This window comes from Leucoraja erinacea, chromosome 10 (genome assembly GCF_028641065.1).
Source record: "Leucoraja erinacea ecotype New England chromosome 10, Leri_hhj_1, whole genome shotgun sequence".
NCBI classification, from domain to species: domain Eukaryota; kingdom Metazoa; phylum Chordata; class Chondrichthyes; order Rajiformes; family Rajidae; genus Leucoraja; species Leucoraja erinaceus.
In genome coordinates this window covers 39,073,721-39,094,379 of record NC_073386.1, presented here as the reverse complement: position 1 = coordinate 39,094,379, position 20,659 = coordinate 39,073,721, and the positions used below count along the sequence as shown (strand labels likewise).

At 44.5% G+C, this 20,659-nt stretch overlaps 1 protein-coding gene across 1 annotated transcript in view; it reads right to left on the bottom strand.

The window, feature by feature from the left end:
• ralgps2 (Ral GEF with PH domain and SH3 binding motif 2) overlaps positions 1-20,659 on the bottom strand; it is a 266,842-nt gene that overhangs the window by 82,696 nt on the left and 163,487 nt on the right. The window contains exons 10-12 of the mRNA XM_055641989.1: positions 7,890-8,027; positions 7,707-7,797; positions 2,955-3,022 (exon numbers count right to left, since the gene is read on the bottom strand). Of these exons, the coding sequence (XP_055497964.1) occupies positions 2,955-3,022; positions 7,707-7,797; positions 7,890-8,027 (297 nt within the window). The remainder of the gene's footprint in view (positions 1-2,954; positions 3,023-7,706; positions 7,798-7,889; positions 8,028-20,659) is intronic.

Here is a 20,659-nt window from a genome sequence, read left to right as displayed (position 1 = left end):
CCCCCTTCCTCTCCCCCTTCACCCCACTCACTCTCCCCCCCTCTCCTCCTCCCCCACAGCCCCCCTCATCTCCCACCCCTACCCCCTTCTCTCTCACACACTCCTTTCCCCCCTCTCTCCCCCCCTCTTCCCCTCCCCCTCCCTTCCTCCCACCTCTCCCCCTCCCTTGCCTCCATCTCTCCTACTCACTTCCCACCCTCCCTCACCTCCTCCCCTCCCCCCCCTCTCCCTCTGTCACTTGCCCCTCTCTCTGTCTCTGCCCCTTTTCTCTCTGCCCCACTCTCTACACCCCCCCCCCCTCTCTAGAAGCGCCTGCGAGTTGGGGGCTATACGTCAGTAGATAGGGCCCGTTATGGGGTAAAAGGAGCAATATATCAAGGGGGTAGTTAGCGTGTGCGGGGGGGGGTAGTTAGTTTGTGTGACGTTGCATGCTGCCCCCCCTCTGCACTTGGTCTAGTACATAATTAAAGCTCTGATCTTGTTATCTTCCGGTTGCACGGTCATTCTATTTGCGCAAAAATGTTAGACGATAGCGCTATGATTTTTCGCCTGCTTACTCACCGTTCTCCTGCACTGCGATTGCACCAAGTTTCGGTGGTCTAATGTAAATTTTAGCGAGGTTTAAAAATGTTAAAAACCACGCACTCGATCTCCTTTTCTGCCATTCAGCGCCGTGTGGATTGGTCTTTTCTGCTGTCACTCCGCGGGACGGTCCAGAGGGGAAGGGACTGGAGCGGTGGATGGCCGGCAAAGGTTTCCAACCGGACAAAATTTTCGGAGGGACCAGAAATGGCCCGGCCCTGCATGGGAAATGTCGCCAAACGGAAAGCGGAGAATCTAATCTCGACGGAGAACGACCAGCAACCAGCGACCGCTGTGAGTCCGCTCCCCTCCCCCGTGATACCTCCCACAACCCCCCCCACCCACTTCCCCTCTGGCCACCTTCGACGGCTCCTGCCCCACCCCCCTGATACCGCAAACAACCTCCGCATTTCCTCCGAGCTCTCCCCCCCCACACCCCCCCCCCCCCCCAACACACCGCCCCTCCCTCCCCCCCACACCCCCCTCCCCCCAACGGGTCCCACTCAGTCAGGGCTGGATTTACGTATAAGCTTCACAAGCTTAAGCTTTGGGCCTTGAGATCGAGGGGGGCCTCACAGAGGGGGGCAGTCAGCACTTCCCGGAGTCAATTAAAGGATTCGACCTTTGAGTCGGCGTCGGCATCGGCGCTTCCTGGAGTCAATCAATCCTTCGCACGTGGGGCATAAAATCTCACTCTCTCCTTACACCCCTTGAAGCTGCTGATCCCATTGGCTCTGTCACCTCTCCCTCTCCTTTTCCCTACCCTCAGTTACTCTCTCTCTCCCTTTCGCACCTCTCCCCCTTTCCGCACTCTCAATTCAACTGCAGCAAGATCATGTGATGGAGCGCCGGGGGATGGGAGTTCGTTTTTCACTCTCTTTTAAGAAGAAATGTTTTTTTTTAACTACCTTTATGCAGCTTTTCTGGTATGCTGAGAGCGGCGTTTCCTCCGAGGAGACCGCTAGTACCTCGGCTTCGCGGCGGTACAGCACTGAGGAGCGCTATTGCGGAGCGGGCGATGCTTTGCCCGGGTCGCCGTGTTGGAACTCCGGTATGCTGAGACCGCCGATAAAAACATCACGGAGCTGCAAGACTGTGGAGCGGCCAGCTGCGGGCGGCGGCGCTGAACTTAAACTTCGGGAGTCTGGGATCTCTCAATGACATCGCCAGTAGTGGAGCTCCAACCGGTGCGGCCTTGTTGGCTTCGGAAGCCGGGGTCTCCGGGTTCCAGGTGTCCCATGCCGCTGAGAGGATTCTCCCGACGCCGGAGTACAATCATCCGGCGAGAACGGCCTGGAACATCGGGCCTCCTTAAAGGCAACTGTGGAGGCCTCAATAGGCCCGACTATGGGTGGACATGGGATGGGGACTGGACACTGTGCCTTCCCTCATAATGGGAGCCATTGTGGGGGATGTTTTTATGTTTAAATTTATTTATTATTGTTATGTCTGTATTCTTTCTTTATGTGTTGCATTGGCAAGAAGCATTTCACTACACCTAGGTGTATGTGACCAATAAAATAACCTCTGAACCTTTATTGTGATGTCGTTTTCAGTTTTCGGAAACGTCAGGTGTAAATGAGATCCCATTGTGATTGAACAACAGTGAGATGCCATTGTGACATCATCTTTGAAAACTGCTAGAAAAGTCTCACTCTCACAGGCAGTTATTATTTGCAAAGTTAGCTTTTTTTTAAAACTTTAAATATCAATAATTTGTGAAATATAACATCAAATGTGAAGAAACTTGATACTAACGACGACGGGAAAAAGTTGAGTAAGATTGTGCAAAAATGTTCGCGCTATTGTGTACTGTTTTGGCGTAGTTCCTTGATCTCACAGAAAGACAGGCAGCCAAATAAGACGAGACTTTTATTATAATAAAGATATATTAAAAAATTAGCCACAAATTTTGCGGTAGAATAACTGCCCATTCAAAGAAAACGGGCAATTAAATGTAATATTTCCCATTGCATTTGCACAAACATAAGCGTAACTTTAATATCAACTTCTGCATTTCTAAGAACTAATCATACTTGGATCTGAAAAGATATCTCATCATCAAGAATATAAAAATTCTATATATAGTCTTACAAATAACAATCAAACATAAAATGTTACAAGACCCACACCTTCAATAAGGCAGGTTCCCTGTGTGTAGAGATAGTTCTCACTTCTGGTTGCTGAGAGGAGCTAATATATTAACTGTTTTCCCTGACTGCTGAAAAAGCCGCAGGTGGCATAAGTGCAAATGAAAGGCAACTTCACAGCACAGTTTCAAAAATAATTATATACTTGCACACAGTATAGAATATAGCAGCATCACAGGAAACCAGGAACATTATCGTGGCCAAGGACACCAATTCATTTACCTGCAAGATCTTCTCTTGAGGCAGTGGATTGCGGTGTACTGGTACCAGGCTCAATTCTTAACGACAATCTGTTGGAGAAAGGTGTGATGAGTAATATTGTGGGAAGAAACTTAAAGCAAAGGTATGAAGATGTTGCATTTACTTATAATGTATTAATAAATTGTGTGACAAAATTGGGAGAACTATCTACTCTTTAGTTAGCACCTTCCAAACCCATAATTTATACCATAATTTAGAGTCGAACAAGGGCACCAAAAGCATGGGAATACCTAGATGTTGCCCTCCAAGCTACACACCATCCTGACGTGGTGTTACTTAATAACTGTTACTTCGCCTCCAGATTGCATTCAGATCCTGGAACTCCCTTCCGAATAGTATTGTTGGTATTATCACACCTCAAGAACTACATCTCACCATCATCTTCACAAGGACATGTTGGCTCAACGTGTAAAGCCCACATCCCTTAAATGAATAACATAAAAATGACTAACGATACTTGGTCAGAATGCAACGCATCATTCAGCAGTTTTACAGTACTTTTGTTATTTCTTCATAATTATAAATAATAGCACATTTACCTGATGCCGATGGAGTCAGCTGTGGTTCAGTTAGTATCATTATATCTACATCAGAATGTATTAATCAGAGACCAAACACAAAAAACTAGCCTGATACTCCAAATGCAATAATGAGTCTGTCTGTCTGTCTGCACTGTGAAATATGCTGCCTTTTGGATGAGATGTTAACCTAAGGGCCTCCAGGGAAATTTAAAAACCCATGGCTCTATTTCAAGAATAAGTAGGATAGTTAACCGAGGTCTTGCCCAGCATTTATCCCTCAAATGAAAATCGTTTACGAAAAATAACGAATCCGTTTCACATTGCTGTTTGTGTGAGCTTACTGGTTGATAGTTTAAATGGCACTGTAAATCCCTAGTATGGCTGAGTGACAGGAGAGTTAGGGGGTAGTTGAAGGGCATGCGAAAGAGAACAGGTTACTGGAAATTAAGTTGGGGAGTAGAATGGGACTGAAAGGAATGCACTGAGAACCAGCAGAGACCTGATGGGCCGAACGGCCTCCTTCCACATTTAAAGAAAATATCACAATCAATCACAATAATATTTATTAGCCAAGTTTGTTTTGCAACATGCGAGGAATTTAATTTGCCAAGTCAGTCATACAAATAAAAAGCAACGGAACTCACAAAACACATTTTAACATAAACATCCATCACAGAGACTCCTCCACATTCCTCTCTGTGATGGAAAGCGAAAAAAAGTTAAATCTCTTCCTTTTATTTCCCCGCGGTTGAGGGCCTCGAGCCCTCCGTTGACGGGATGATCTTGACTCCCGTAGCCGGCGGCGGGCCCTCCTCGTCGAGGCGATCTGCTCCTGCATCGGGGGCATGTCAGCTCCCCCGCATCGGACGATCGAACGTCGCATCGGGGCGGGTCGAACCTACCGCGACATTGGAGCTCCCGACATCGACGGCCTCTCCCGAGACTGCAAGCTCCCGATGTAAAGTCCGCAAGCCACAGTTGGAGCAATCCCAGGCAAGGGATCGACTCCGATGTAAGTCCATGCCCCACGGTGGGACCCAAGGTCAGTTCGAGGAGGCCTCCAGCTCCATCGATGGTAGGCCGCAGAGCGACCGGAGAATGCGATCCAAAAATCAATCGCATCTCCGGCAAGGTAAGAAACTGGAAAAAAAGTTTTCCCCGACCCCTCCCCATCTCCATCCCCCCACATAAAACAAAACTTATAACACGCTAAAAATATAAAAAAAGACGAAAAAACAAACAGACTGTGGCGGGGCTGTCAATCGTACCACGCCCTTGGTGGTATAATTTATAATTATTACGTGCCTATCTTTAGACTGTAGGAGGAATCCGGAGCTGCTGGAGAAAACCCACGCAGCCACGGGGAGAACGTGCAAACTCTGTAAAGATAGCACTCGTCATCAGGATTTAACCAGGGTCTCTGGCGCTGTAAGGCAGTAACTCTACTGCTGAACCACCATGCTACCCCTAGAAGTTACTAAATTTTTAGTCAATGTGCATAAAGTTGGGTTGTAAATTATCCAAATGGATTATGAGCTGCTGTTCCTCTGGTTTGCGTGTGGCTTCACTCTGGAAATGGAGACAGCACAGGACACAAAGGTCAGTGTGGGAATGGGACAGGAGGGTTAAAATGATTAGTAACCGGGAGATCAAGTAGGCTTTATTCTCTGCTGTTATCAGACCACTGAATGGGCCTCTCATCAGGGAAGGATGTGGTACCGATCTCCCGACCCATCTCATTGTGACCTTGCACTATTTTTTTATTCCATTTACTCTGTAGCTGTAACTTCAACACTCTCGTTATTGTTCTCTTTGGACTACCTGTTGTATTTGTGTATGGCTTGATTCTATTAATTTTTCGTATGATATTGACTGAATGGCAAGCAAACAAAGTTTTCACTGTATGTTGGTGCATGTAACAATAATGAGCCAATACTATACATACATGTTCAATTTTTTTTGGAGAGAGCCCAAGTCACCCCTGTCCCTACTCATCTATCCAAATTACCTAATTTATTTGGTTCTATGTTTCATGTTCCTTCCCTTTCAGATTCCATAATCTGCATGCCTTTGTTGCCTCAAACTATCACCTCCCAACCTTTCCTTCGCCCACTTGACACCATCTGCCGATCAACCTATCACCTGCCAGTTCTTGCCCCAGCCCCCTCCTTCCTTTCAGTCCCGATGAAGGGTCCTGACCCGAAATGTTCACTGTCCATATCCTCTACAGATGCTGCTTGACCCTCTGAGGGGACCTCCAGCTGATTATTGCTCCGGATTTCCAGCATATAAAGTTTCTTGTGTCTCCAGATTTTGACAAGCTTGGGTTTTCTCACCATCCATGGTAACTGGTACCTTGTGGCTACAATTGAAGTGACAAAGAGCAGAGTCATCTGCACAACTACCGATGCGCCCAATCCTGATTTCGGCCATACACTCACATCCTAGCTTCATAAGAGCAATACTAGGCATATATTCATGTAACTGGGAAATCAGAAGTTCAAGCAGCATCTGTGGAAACATTTCCATGATGTATCCCTGAAATAGTGCAACATCCCCACTGACTCTGCCAAGTTTCTGACCAATGACTACACAATATGGAGAAGGAGCATTTGGGCTAGCATTAAGGACCATAAGTCCAAGTGGTTTGAATAAATTGAAGCCCACCATAATGAATGGAATTCTGAATATATTACATTTCCTTTTTCTATACTGCAAGTTACATCTTCAGAGAACTCTAACACATTTAAATGACACAATTTCCACTGATAAAATTATATTCACTCTAGCCAATCACATAGTGCTTTACTGAACATTTTACCTGATGTTTCCACACTAGAATTCTCAAACCAAACCAGCTATATCCCTGATCAGAGCAATGAACTGTAGTACACAAACAGATGTTCAGACTGAAAAAAAATACAAGGTAAAAAATACACTATAGAAATAATTTAGTGGATTTATTTATATCTTTAAAAAACTGTATTAAAGTATTGTGCAGCTGAAGCAGCTCAGCTAGAAACAAATATGGCAAATACCATTGGTGAATAACTGCAATTAATACAACTAAATATTATTTTACTGAAATCTTGTCCGATCTATCCACAACATAGTCAATTTTTTTGAAATTCAGTAGGGACTTACTTATGAATTACTAAAAGCAGCTGAGGCTTTGGTTTAACTTCTCATCCAAAACACAACATTTACCACAGTTCAAAATGTGTGTCAATCTAATTAATCAATTAGACTCTGATTCTGTTACAGACCACAACTGACACCTTATTTTCCACAATTTTGAAATGAGGAAAAGCAACTAATAAGATAGTGTAAAAAAGGCACAAAGTGCTGGAGTAACTCAGCAGGTCATGCAGCATCTCTAGAGAATGCAGCATCTCGAGGGAGGAGGGTCCCTACCTGAAACATTTCTGATCCTTGTTTCCCAGAGATACAGGACTGTTAAAGATGATGGACCGAAAAGGCTCTGACCATCTACTACGCCTCTCATAATTTTACATTCTTTTCTCAGGTCTCCCCAAAAACTCTGGTGTTCCAGAGAAAACAATCCAAGTCTATCCAACCTCTCCCTGCAGCTAATACCCCCTAATCCAGGCATCATTCTGAAGAAGAGTTCGACCCAAAAAGTAACCTATCCATGTTCTTCAGAGATTTGACCTGACCCATTGTGTCTTTGTTTTATAAGCCAACATCTGTAGTTCCCTGTATCTACATTTAGATACTCTGATGCTTTCAAAACAAGGGTGACAAAATTAAACAGCAACATTTTCATAAACTTATGGAGCTTGACAATGGTAGTACAATAAACATCTTTCAGTATATACCCATTCACAGAAACATAGAAAATAGGTGTAGGAATACCTAACACCATTTTCTGACTAGTGGGGATTCCCTTAATTTCCTCCCTCCCACTAGATCCTCGGTCTCCTAGTATATCCGGGAGATTGTTTGTGTCTTCCTTAGTGAAGACAGAACCAAAGTACTCGTTTAACTGTTCTGCCAATCTCTTTTTCTCACGATCAGTTATCCTTGCTACTTTTGTTGGAACATGCTTTAGTGTTCAATTTTTATTTTGCTCAAAAATAATTTAATCATTAGTGGCTTTTACTACACATTAAATGACAGTTAGGAAAGCTCATTTTGAAAAGAGAATCAAGCTAGAAATATGAAAACCTACTTGTAATTTGCATCCTCAACAAATTTCTGAAGTTCTTCAATGTATCGTACTGAATACAGGTATTTCTGAACATGAGGCAACAAAGGGATATCTGAAAATAACAATACATCAAAGAGAAAAATATCAAACATTTTATTGTGGAATTAATATTAATTCATGGGAGAATTTGCTCATGTAACTCACCATAATCACAAGACTGCTGAAGATCAGAAATTATTCTCAAAATATTGTTCATTAGGTTCGATCTTTGTTCACTCTCAATGATGCTGTGTGTGGATGGGTATGCAGAATCAATATAGGTCAAATCAGACAAATAAATGCCTGTAAAACATAATGGTTAAAAAAAGCTATAAAGTGAAAATAGATCAAACCTCAAAGATTAAGTGCTGAAACATTTAGGGAAATTAAAAAATTACACTTCAAGATAGACATGGATGTCAAAAACGAGAGCCTTAAAAATACAATTGATTATTCTGTATCTAATTTTCAAAACAAATACTTTTACACGGCAGTGCATTGCATAAAATTAAAATTCTCCTGAAGTTCTATTTAACGACTGATTCAACCATTTACGATATGAAAGATGAAGGTGGGGCAACATTTGTTGGCCATTTAAAGCAGTAGAGTATAGTCATAGAGTAGTACACCATGGCTTACTATGTCATTGCTGTCAATTGCATTCAATGGACACTCATCAATATTAACCCTGTCAAGTAAATCTGCCTCCAGCAGTGCATGCCAAGTACTCACCATATTCTGGGGTAACACACACCCCCCCCCCCCCCCCCAGATTCCCTCAAAATGTCTTACCCCTTGATGGTGGGAAGTCACCTTCTTAATGCAATGGCTTGTAGAAGTGATTACTGTAACAGGCCTTTCTGAATACATGAAATGAGTGTCTTGGAGCCATTGAAGCATACAGCACCGAAACATGTAGTTTAGCTCCTCGAGTCCACTTTGATCATTAAGCACCCAAGTACACTAATCCTACTTTATTCTCCCGTCAGATCCTACAACCATCACTAAGAAAGCACAGACTCAAGAGGAAATCCACCAATCACAGGGAGAACATTCAAGCTCCTCTCATGCAGCACTTGTGGTCAGGACTGAATGTGGACCATTAGTGCTGTGAGGCAGCAGCTCTTCTAGATGCTGTAAGAGGTAAAGATATCAGCAAACCTACAGCCATTATAAAGATTTGACAAATACTCCTTTTTCTTTTATTAGTGCCAACCCATAAATCTTATGTTCTGTGAAAACTAGTAAGAAAACATAAAATCATACTACAGCATTCCAGCTTCAGTCTGTTCACCACCAACTTACTGGCATTTCTTCATGCCATTATTCCCCTTCTCTAATTGGTCCAAGATGGTGATATCATTAAATTGAAAGTTAACAATACAATAATGATGTAATAGCACTTTCATCACAAATCCGGATGATTTGTGCCTTTGGGTGTACTCGCCATTCTAAAAGCCCTGGCATTCTTAGCCTTTGAAGGGTGTGTGTGTGTGCGAGTCTATGATGTGTGTGGGTGTCAGTCTGTGATGTGTGTGTCTCTGTGTAGGTGTGTGCATGTGTGCGCACGTATGTGTATTTACATGCAAGTCTGTGCGTGTGCATGTGTGCCTGTGCATGCACGTGTCCGTGCTTGTGCGTGTGTTCTTATTATTCTTTCCAAAATACAGTGCCCAGAACTGACCTAATACTCCTGTTGAGGCCCAGAGAAAATAATTTCCTTGCTTTTTGACATGCTTGAAATAAAACCATGAATCCTAATGTGTCATTTTTTTCACCTTGGCCATAATTTTCTGCATACGCCATTCACTGTTATGGCTCGTTTTCACGGGGCGACTTGACGCAAGATGTAGCCAGAGTGGAGTGGTCGTGGTCTAGCACGATATCACACGATATAACGGGGGTAGAGTAAAGAGTTCCCACGGTACTCGGCAATTCTGTCATTTGTGCGAGTGACTTGTCCGTCTCCCGATCTTTCCCGAATGAACATCGTGGACTGTAGTGTAGTTAATCACATGGCACAAATGATGTTACTTTGTTGTCACACACTATATTCGTTTTTTTCACCCGAGCTCTTTAATGAGCTGAAGAATAATCTGTGTTTTTTTAGACAAATGTTGTTTGGTGTGATGCACCTTCTCTCAATATGTGCAAGAAGTCGTCTTTTTATTTTGTCAAATATGAATAAAGACTGTATCTCACATTGACCGTGATGATTGTGTTATTTTATGATCTACTGAGAGGTGAAACTTTCAGTCTGAAGAAACTTTCAGCCCGAAACGCCACCCGTTCCTTCTCTCCAGAGATGCTGCCTGTCCCGCTGCGTTGCTCCAAGCAACTGGTGTCTATCTTCAAAGGACTGACCAGGACTGCCTCTCTCTCTCTCTCTCTCTCTCTCTCTCTCTCTCTCTCTCTCTCTCTCTCTCTCTCTCTCTCTCTCCTCTCTCCCTCTCTCTCACACCGGCATGAATGGATGAACTCCGCGGGCCAGGCAGCATCTACGGAGGGAAATGGACAGGCGACCCATTCTTCAGGCTGCCTTATGTCTCTCTCCCCCCCCCCCTCACCCCAACTCCCACCCACACACACAAATGCTGGAGAAACTCAGCGGGTGCAGCGGGGCCGAAACGTTGTCTATTTCCTTCGCTCCATAGATGCTGCTGCACCCGCTGAGCTTCTCCAGCATTCGCGTGTGTGGGTGGGAGTTGGGGGGGGGGGGGGGGGGGGGGGAGAGAGAGATCAGGCAGGGTGAGGAGGGGGTGGCCTCTCTGTTTGTAGCGGGGGGGGGGGGGGGGGGCGCGGAGTGTACTCGATACGTGCGGGTGTGAGAGAGAGGGGGGGAGAGAGAGAGAGAGAGAGGCAGTCCTGGAGAGTTATTTGAAGAGAGACGCCCGTTGCTTGGAGCAACTCAGCGGGACAGGCAGCATCTCTGGAGAGAAGGAACGGGTGGCGTTTCGGGTCGAGAGCCTTCTTTACTCTCTCCCTCCCTCACTCTCACACAGGCATGAATGGAGTAACTCCGCGGGCCAGGCAGCATTTACGTTCCGTATCTCCAGAGCTGCTGCCTGTCCCGCTGAGTTGCTCCAAGCAACTGGTGTCTATCTTCAAAGGACTGACCACCGGGCTGGTTGTCGGGGCTGGCGTGTTGCGTTTCACAGACCGAACTTGGGACGGGACTGGAGTTGGGAGGGAAGGGTGGGGGAGTCGAGGGAGAGACAGATGGGGGTGTCTTCATTTAGTGGCGGTGGGTGGCTGTCACTGAAACAGGCAGGTGAGATTTCACATTCACCTTGTGTGTGCCTCTCTCTCTCTCTCCCTCCCTCCCTCCCTCCCTCTCACACAGGCATGAATGGATGAACTCCGCGGGCCAGGCAGCATCTACGGAGGGAAATGGACAGGCGACCCATTCTTCAGGCTGCCTTATGTCTCTCTCTCCCCCCCCCTCCCCCCAACTCCCACCCACACACACGAATGCTGGAGAAAATCAGCGGGTGCAGCGGGGCCGAAACGTTGTCTATTTCCTTCGTTCCATAGATGCTGCTGCACCCGCTGAGTTTCTCCAGCATTCGCATGTGTGGGTGGGAGTTGGGGGGGGAGAGAGACATAAGGCAGCCTGAAGAATGGGTCGCCTGTCCATTTCCCTCCGTAGATGCTGCCTGGCCCGCGGAGTTCATCCATTCATGCCTGTGTGAGAGGGAGGGAGGGAGGGAGGGAGAGAGAGAGAGAGAGAGAGAGAGAGAGAGAGAGAGAGGCACACACAAGGTGAATGTGAAATCTCACCTGCCTGTTTCAGTGACAGACACCCACCGCCAGTAAATGAAGACACCCCCATCTGTCTCCCCCTCCTCTCCCTCGACTCCCCCACCTTTCCCTCCCAACTCCAGTCCCGTCCCGACCCCCTGGGAAACTGAAGGTTTCCCGCTGTAATTAATGAGTTCCCACGGTAGACTGTAAAACTGGGACCCTGGTTCTGGACTCCCCCAACATCGGGAACATTCTTCCTCCATCTAGCCTGTCCAATCCTGTAGATACGATTAGACAGGTATCTAGTTATTTAATTCAATTAATGATTTCTATCGCCCAGCCTCTCATCTTTCAATCGGGTTCGGCCAGGAAGGAACTGCAGATGCTGGATTAAAACGAAGATAGACACAACATGTAGCTCAGCGGGACAAGCAGCATATCAGAAGGGTCTCGACCCGAAATGTCACCCATTCCTTCTCCCCAAAGATGCTGCCTGCCGTCGAACTCATTCTCTTTAAACCGGCATCTGCTGTTCCTTCCGAAACATACACAAGAAATAAGCAACTTTTCGGGCCGAAACGTTGCCTATTTCCTTCGTTCCATAGATGCTGCTGCACCCGCTGAGTTTCTCCAGCATTTGTGTGTGTGGGTGGGAGTTGGGGGGGTAGAGAGATAAGGCAGCCTGAGGAAAGGCTCGCCTGTCAATTTCCCTCCGTAGATGCTGCCTGGCCCGCGGAGTTCCTCCAGTTAGAAACTGCTTTCAGACAAAAAGAGACACACTGACATTAATTAAATGCTTGTTAGCTAGTTTTATTAGATTTGTATGTAAATAGCAAACTGGCTGGATTCACTCTATCCAACTTCCGGGTTCACCGTTCGCAGGAGTTCCCACGGTGACCGCAAGAGTTACTGCGGATATCGCACTGGCCACTACGTTCATAAAATGTTGCAATGCTCAACCACAAGTGCACAAGTCACTCTTGGGCAAATTCAAACATGTTTGAATTTTCTCCCGAGTACCCAAGGTACACGATTACCTGCCGTTAGCGCCACGGTGGTCCACGAATGCCGTACTGTTACCGCACGAGGTTCCCACGATGTCAAACTCTGGTTACCTCTTGCGTCAAGTCGCACCGTGAAAAGGGGGTTTTACAACGTTACACCATCCCAAAAGGTACAAATCCACTCTCTGTCTATCTTCGATACAATAAAACTTTATTTTTATTGTAAACTTTATTTGTCATATTGTTGATATGGTATCCCTTCCAAAATTATAAAATTGTGGGTTTGTCGATGCCATTTGATGAATTTGCCGTTATCACGGATCTCTGAAATGACATGTTCTATAATACTATGCAGATCATTGGTCTTGAAGATCGTAATAGCACCTGGGTTGTAGCAATGACTTGGGGTGTTTGGGGACAAGAGAACTTACAATGAATTTCATCAGCCATGTCCTCGATGTTAACAGTATAGCCTGGGGCATTGATGACAACGGTAAAAACTTGGTTATCCAGGTTATTTTCCATTTAAGTGGTCAAAGCTGCTATGGTACAGGAAGACCAATGTTGTCCCAGGCTTCTTTGTTAAATCATCACACTCTGAAAAATTGGCCCAGTGATTCCCAATTACATCACGTTATTCCACATTCAAAATATTGGAGCAATCCAATATCCAGTTGATACCGAATAATTAAAGGTAGAGCAAACCATCATTTTCACCAATCAGTCCATATATCCTGAACATTCCAAGCTATTCATTTCAGGCACTGGGAAAAGAGCCAGTTTCATTGGTTTCTGAAACTTTATAAATATTACAAGATATACAGTTGAGAAACTATACCTCTACCTACATAATGATTTTTCAATATGGCTTCCCTGTCTGCCAGAATATAAAGTGAGCTCAGTTTGGTTCCACATCACTGCCAACATCAAATAAATAGAAACTCTCTGAAATGTCTCACTTTCATAAAAGAATCAATGCTCCGCTTTAATAGAACATAATTTTGAAACTGTTGCATAACAGGCCAGAATTTAGAAAAATAAAATTAACATGACCACTGAAAGCTTGATAAAACTACTTTGGGAAATATCCAATGGCCATATTTGGTCTTTCAGAGTACATACCTGCTGATCTAATTTGTAAAGAATTAAAGAACATTGAATTAGGACTATTGCAAAATATGATCTAAACAATATTAATTTTGAAATTACCCAAATCCAACCTTTCATTCTGAATAAAGGTTACTTGGAAAGGAGAGGACTGTATCCACTAACCTGGACTTACTAAACATCAGTAAAGAACCACAAGCTTAACATACTGTATACTAGATGACCCGTGGACCCGTTGGGTCCCCTTACATACATACAAGATCCCCTTACATACATACAAGATGAGACTTTTAGTTATATATATTAGACCAAGTGGAACCCGTTGGGCCCCATCCCCAATGCAATAATCCACCACTCACCCGCTCTCCCAACTCAACCCGTTTCCACCACTCACCCGTTCCCCCAACGCAATATTCCACCACTCACCCATAGCCCCCACAGGAGGCGTGGTCCCCCAACGCAACCCGTCGGCGTTCCCTGGAGCCAATTAATCATTCTAATTTGGAGGGGGGGGGGGGGGGGGGGGGGGGGGGGGGGGGAGGTGCAGTTAGCGCTTCCCGGAACCAATGAATTGACTCGCCTTTTGAGCCGGCCTCGGCGCTCCTTGCTCGTGAATCTGCCAATGGTGATGCTGCTGCTCAACGATTGGGCCACCAATGTCAGAGAGGGGCATTGCCAAAATTCTGTCTCTCAAAATTCTGTGGAGTGTGCTGTGGGGAGTGTGCTGTGGGCTGAGGGGGAGTGGGCTGTGGGGAGTGGGCTGGGGGTAAAATTTGCGAAGTCTTGGCTGCCATTGGCAGCGGCTTGAAGACTTCACGGGCAAGTCCCACTGTGACGTCATTGTTGAACTCGGCAGCCTATGTAAATTAGATGCCATTGTGATTGGTGGACCATGAGATGGCATTGTGACATCATCACTGGAAGCTGCTGGAAGACTGTCTCTCTCCAAAGCCATTATTATTTTCAAAGTAGGCTTTTTTTTAAACTTTAATCATCAATAGCTTTTCAAATATAACATCAAACCAGAAGGAAACCTGGCAAGACCGACGAGGTGAAAAATCTGAGTACGGTTCTGCCAAAATTTCAGTGCTACTTTGTACCGTTTTGGAGAAGATACTATAACACATGTCGACAGACACACACACACATACAGAAACAATGTGAGACTTTTAATAGTATACTAGACCAAGTGCAGACCCGTTGGGTCTGGTCCCCGAACGTGCTTCAGACCCCGAGTATGGGGGGGGGGGGGGGGGGGGGGGGGGGGGGGGGGGGGGAGGGTGGAGTAGGGGGGGGGAGGGTGGAGTGGGTGGGTGGATGGGCGTGATGCTGAGTGAGCTTGCGGGCCAGGTGTACGCCGTTAAGACGCTGCGTACGCCGTGAAGAGACGCTGCGTACTACGTCGAGACGCTGCGTACGCCCGTCGAGACACTGCGTACGCGTACTGCGTAAGAGTCGAGGCGCTGCGTAAGACGTGCGAGACGCTACATACGCCCGTCGAGACGCTGCGTACGCCCGTCGAGACGCTGCTGCGGGCCGGCTCTGTCGGGGGAACAGCCGATCTTTGGCTTGAGCCAGCGTGACAGAGCCGGGCCGGGCGGCAGCGTGACAACGGCCAGCGTGACAGAGCTAGAGCCGGGCGGCAGCAGCCGTTGGGAAAAATGTTGGCGTTTTTGGAGGAGAGCCGAGCTGCAGCAGCCATTATGGTGGCTGGCCAGAGGACAGCGACAAAATGAGTGAAGTGTTGGGGGGGGGGTGGGGGGGTTATTTAAAATGTGTACATAAAGATGTTTAAATGTAATGAGGAGTGGATGAGTGAATGTAAAAGTGAAATTACTAGCGAAATAGAAAAAATCTCGGAGTTTTTGCGTGTGGTTTTGGCGGACCAAGGAATCAAAGGCCAAATCTGACACCCACAAACAAACAAACACACACACACACACACACACACACACACAGAGAGTTTTTAATGTATATAGATAGATGTAGATTTCACCATGGATTCATAGGCTCCGGTGCAGTAATATGCAAGTGTACGCATTCCTCGTCATAATGGTCGGTTCCACTCCCCATTCAATTTTTTTTCTATCAATACATCTTTTTATGCTGCAGACCCCACATTGTTCCCATAAACATGGTGATTGGTTCTCGATCACCTGATTCTAATTGCTGTACACTTTTCCAATAGAGCAGTGTTTGTTTATGCAGCAGTATATTGGCATTTTAAAAGCAATCAAAAGCCTTACATGTTTATTGGCGGAGGGGATTAATGATAAAATGAGAAAGCCTGAGTGGCAACCACACATTTTGTTATCCCTGGGTAACCTTTGTGGATAACAATGAGTTGGTATAATAGGAAATATACAGCCTGAGATGTTTGCCATATTTATTTAAAGTTCTTCTCAAATTGTGCCCACATTATCATTCAGTAATAACACTGTTGAATATACCAGTAAAGTATTTACTATCAATATTGATGAAATAAAATTTATTGATCTGGACTCATTCACCAAAAAGGTGAAACACACAGTAATAAATCTGTTTGAAATTATCACCCAAAAATAAAATTAAAGGCACTACAGCCAAGGCTCGAGAACTGAAATCATGTATACACAATTATATTATAGGTCCGTCATGATCGTCGTGGAGCTTCCCGAAGTTGACACGAAGGAATGAAGTTAGCGACTTGGTCCGTACGAAAGGTAAACAAGAGACAGTGTGTTGCCAAATTGAAGATTGGTTCAGTTTTGATGACCAATTTATGCCCTCAAATTTTTTTAATTGACTTTAAACGTCAGAAAATATATCAAAAATACAGTCGTCGTGTTTTTGACACCACAATATATTTTTTCATTTCATATATGAATTTTGAATATAAGAAAAAATTATTAACTCGCCAAAAAATCATTACTGCCATAGGATACTTTGTTGCGTTTGTGGAAAGCAGTAGAGATTAGGAGCCTCCATGGTTTAACTTACGGAGGTGCCGACCCCGATAATGGTCGTTGTGACAATGAACACCAAGCACAACGACTGTTACCAGATCTTTGCTAGGCAGAATACCAGACATGTTACTGTATTTTTCCCCTGGTATTGATGAAGATATTTCCCCAGATCTTTATCAGAATGTATATGTATGAGGGACCATATGAAGTTTATTTATGAATTAAATAATCATGACAAAATGTGGCAGAGTTTTTAACGTCACATTTTTGGTGTCCAAATTGGTGGTAAAACGATTAAGATTCGTCTGTCATGAAAAACAATTTTGACTTTTGGTCTTGAAGTTAACTAATTTATAAGGTTTCACATGATGGGTAGATTTTGTTAAGAACAGTGTATTGGTGTAAAAAACTGAATAATAATCCTGTTCCTCAAAATCTGTCCAGTGTTGTAGTAGGCCCTTCTCGGTCATGACTGGCCATGGGTGATGCATCCTGGGCGATGTCATATGGAGGACAGGCTGTTGCCCATGCAGCACGTTCCCCCTCTCCACGTCACTGATCGATCCAAAAGAACAGCAGGGCCGTTACAGTTTGGCACCAGCGCCGTCGCAGGAGCTGCCAGAGCGAGGTTGTAGACAACGACGTACTGCCTTAGGGGCTCCGACTCTGGATGTTTTTGAGATTTACTCCTGGAGCCTTTTCCATGACTGGATATGGCCACAAAAGCAGTGGAAGTTTTAAATCAGTTTTCCCTCTCCAAGATGGACTGCCGCCCCATCTGCCCGAGTCGTGGGAGCAGGAGCGTCTACGTTCCCGTGCATGTTTATAGCACCTGCTCACTGCCCTTTATCGAAAATACTGGGCAGTGGGCAGGTGTATATCTTATCCCTCAAAATACTCGGCAATAACTCGCCAACCACATATGTTAGGTTCACTGGTCTATACTTCCAAGGCTTTTCTCTGTAGCCCTTCTTAAACAGAGGCACATTAGCCATCCACCAATCTTCCAGCACCTAACCCGTGTCTATTGTTGATTGATACCTCAGCCAACGCTTCTGCAATTTCTTCTCTCACTTCCCACTGTATCCGCGGATATATCTGATTAGGCCCAGAAGATTTATCAACCTATTTATGCCGTAAGACTTTCAGCAGTTCCTCAACCATGATATAGAGTGTCCCCAAGACATTTCCATTAACTGGCCCAAGATCCCTAGTCTTCTTGTCTTTCGCCTCAGTAAAAATGGAGAAGGTCCTCATTGAGGACCTAGCCTAAATCCTGCGATGAGCTTCCATTCTAATGACTCTGGGCATTACGATGAGCATCGTCTAATGACGATGAGCATTTTGGTTTCTGAGGGGCCCTATTATACACTCTTTCCCTTAATGTACTTATAAAATCATGGGGGAAAGGGGAGACATTTGTGCAAATCTAGGTAGAGCACAGAGAAAAGAGAAAGTTTAAGTTCACATTTATTGCCACATGCACACAGTGATATTTGAGTTACCATACAGCCATAAAAGTAAAATAAGAACGTAATACACAATAATTTTAACATAAACACACACCACATTCCTCACTGTGATGGAAGGCAATAAAGTTCAGTTATCTTCCTCCTTAGTTCACCCGTGGTGGTCGGGGTCTTGAACCCTCAGCACTGCCTCTGCGACGGCCTGATGTTAAAGCCCTCTCGTCTGGTTGATGGAGACGCCGGTGCCGGAATGGAAACAAACCGAGGCATGGAGCTGCCGAGTCGGCCTTTTCTTACCGGAGACTGTGGATTCACGGTGTTAAAGACCACAAGCCCCGCGGTCGGAGCACTTCCACAGCGATCCACAAAAATTGCCCGCTCCTCGATGGTAATCCACGCCGCACTTACGGCTTGAAGCTCCAGGCCAGGAAAGGCCGCACCAATCCAGTTGTTAGGCCGCAAGGAAGGGACGGAGACGTGACATGGAGAAAGATCACATCTCCGTCAAAATAAGTGACTGAAAACGGTTTCCCCCTATTCCCTCCTCACCCCGCACATCTCAACATACCGAGAAAGATTAAAACATATATTTTAGACACATTAAAAACAACACACAGGCTGCTGGCGAGGCTGCCATTTCGGCCCCACCCATTGACGGGGGGGTGGGGGTGTTGTTTGTAGGTTAGTTACCTAATATTTGAGAATTCAATGTTCGTACCATTAGAATGTAAGCTACCCAAGCAGAATATGATACAGGTGGATGGACAAAGGCACTCCATTACTCAAAGCTTGCTAACCACATTGGTTAATAGGTCAGAATGGTGCACAAAGGGCATTGACATATCGTGGTTTATAAACATCCATGGCTGGGTCACTCAGACTAAATTTGATGCATAAAGTGACACATTTTTTTGGAAAACCTTTAAGACCAATGTTTATTTGAACATTCTTTATGAGAAACTAGAGACAGGCTTGTACATAAATCACTATATTCAATTTGATGCCCATTCTGTACCATATATTTATAAGATTATTCTGTATGCATGTTTATACTACTTTTATTTTAAAAAGTCTAGATTTTTTTTGTTGCTTTCCTTCAAAAATTAAGTCGCATGGTAGGAAAGATACAAGATTCAAGTAGCCGCAACTCCAGCTGCGTTACACTTCCAAGCTGGGTTGCTTTGCTTTGTTATGTACCCAGACTATCATCAACTACTCATTAACCATCCATCCTAAAATAAATGTTTGAGGAGGGGATAAACCATAAACTCTAACCTGTACATATTATTATCTGCTCTGTTTTTTTGTTGTATCCCAAGTTGTCAATTAGGAGAAAGACAATCAGGAAATAAAGATGTCAGCCCAGAGTTATTAGAATGGAGGCAGGTTTGAAATCAATCAAAACCAAGGCCATCTAGTGGCAGTTTTGGTCCAATTTTGAAATCCTTTTAAGCAGTGCTCCCATCTCCTATATCAAATAACCTAGTAATTCAGGAAGTAATTACATAGTCCCAAAATGAAGCTTTTGGGGTTACTCCCACTTCTTCGTTTTGATCTGCAGCATCAGGATACAGTTCTTCATCCTGGTACTTTTTAAATGTGACGATGATTTTTCCCTCCCCACTCTTTCAGGTCTGGTGTGCTATATATATTTTACAGTCAAAGAGCTATAAGCACAAAATGTTAGATACTGGCTAGCCCCTTTTACCTGCATTTGGCCCATAGGCCTCAAAATCCTTTAGGTCAATATTTAGCTCAGATTCCCTCTAAACTTTTTCTTAATTACTTTAAATCCATATCCCTTATTTGCTAATTGTTCAACTCCAGGAAGGTTCCCCCCCATTTACACTTTCTCGGCCTCATAATTTTATAAATCTTGACTAAATCCCCATTCATTCCCTTTTATTACAAACAAAATCCCCAACTGAGTGTGGTCAGTCACTTCTCAATAATTTTCCAGTGCTGGCAGGATTTTTATAAATCTCCTCCAAACCCTCAAGAATCAGCATAGTGTTCTTGTGATCTAGCGACTAAATCTGCATTCAGTATTCTAGCTGTGATCTAGTGAGTGTTTTATACTGTTCTATCCCGACCTCGGATATGCAATAGGATAATAATAGATTTCAAGGAAATAAAGTTCAATGGTAGGAAAGGAGAAAGGGTAGATTAAATTTAAAGCTGAAAAATGTATGTTATGTTTTAGTAGAAAAGTAGAAAGTGGGGATACAAACTCGTGGGCTAAAAAAGATACAATGATAAAAATGCATATGTGCAAACCTCATTGAGAGTATTAATTTGTTGATAAAAGTGGTTAAAATGGCCTGATACCAAAACCTGATTTTATGAGCACAGGAGCAAGGAAGGCACAACAAATTTTAAAAAGCACTATTTCTGACAAACTGGAGTATTTGCTCCAGTTTAATGTGTAGTACTTGAAGAATAATATAAAGACTTTAGTGAGAAAAAAGTAAAAAAACTAAATGGATTCTGAGGAAACTTGGAAATGGAGAATGTGATGGAATTTGGTTGTATCATTTTAAATCATTAGGTTTACAGGTAGTACACATACATTTTCCCTGTGGAAAACATGTCAACAACTATAGGAAATGGGATTACGAAGGGGTCATTCTGGATTGAAGACTGGAGTGGACAGAAAACAGAACATG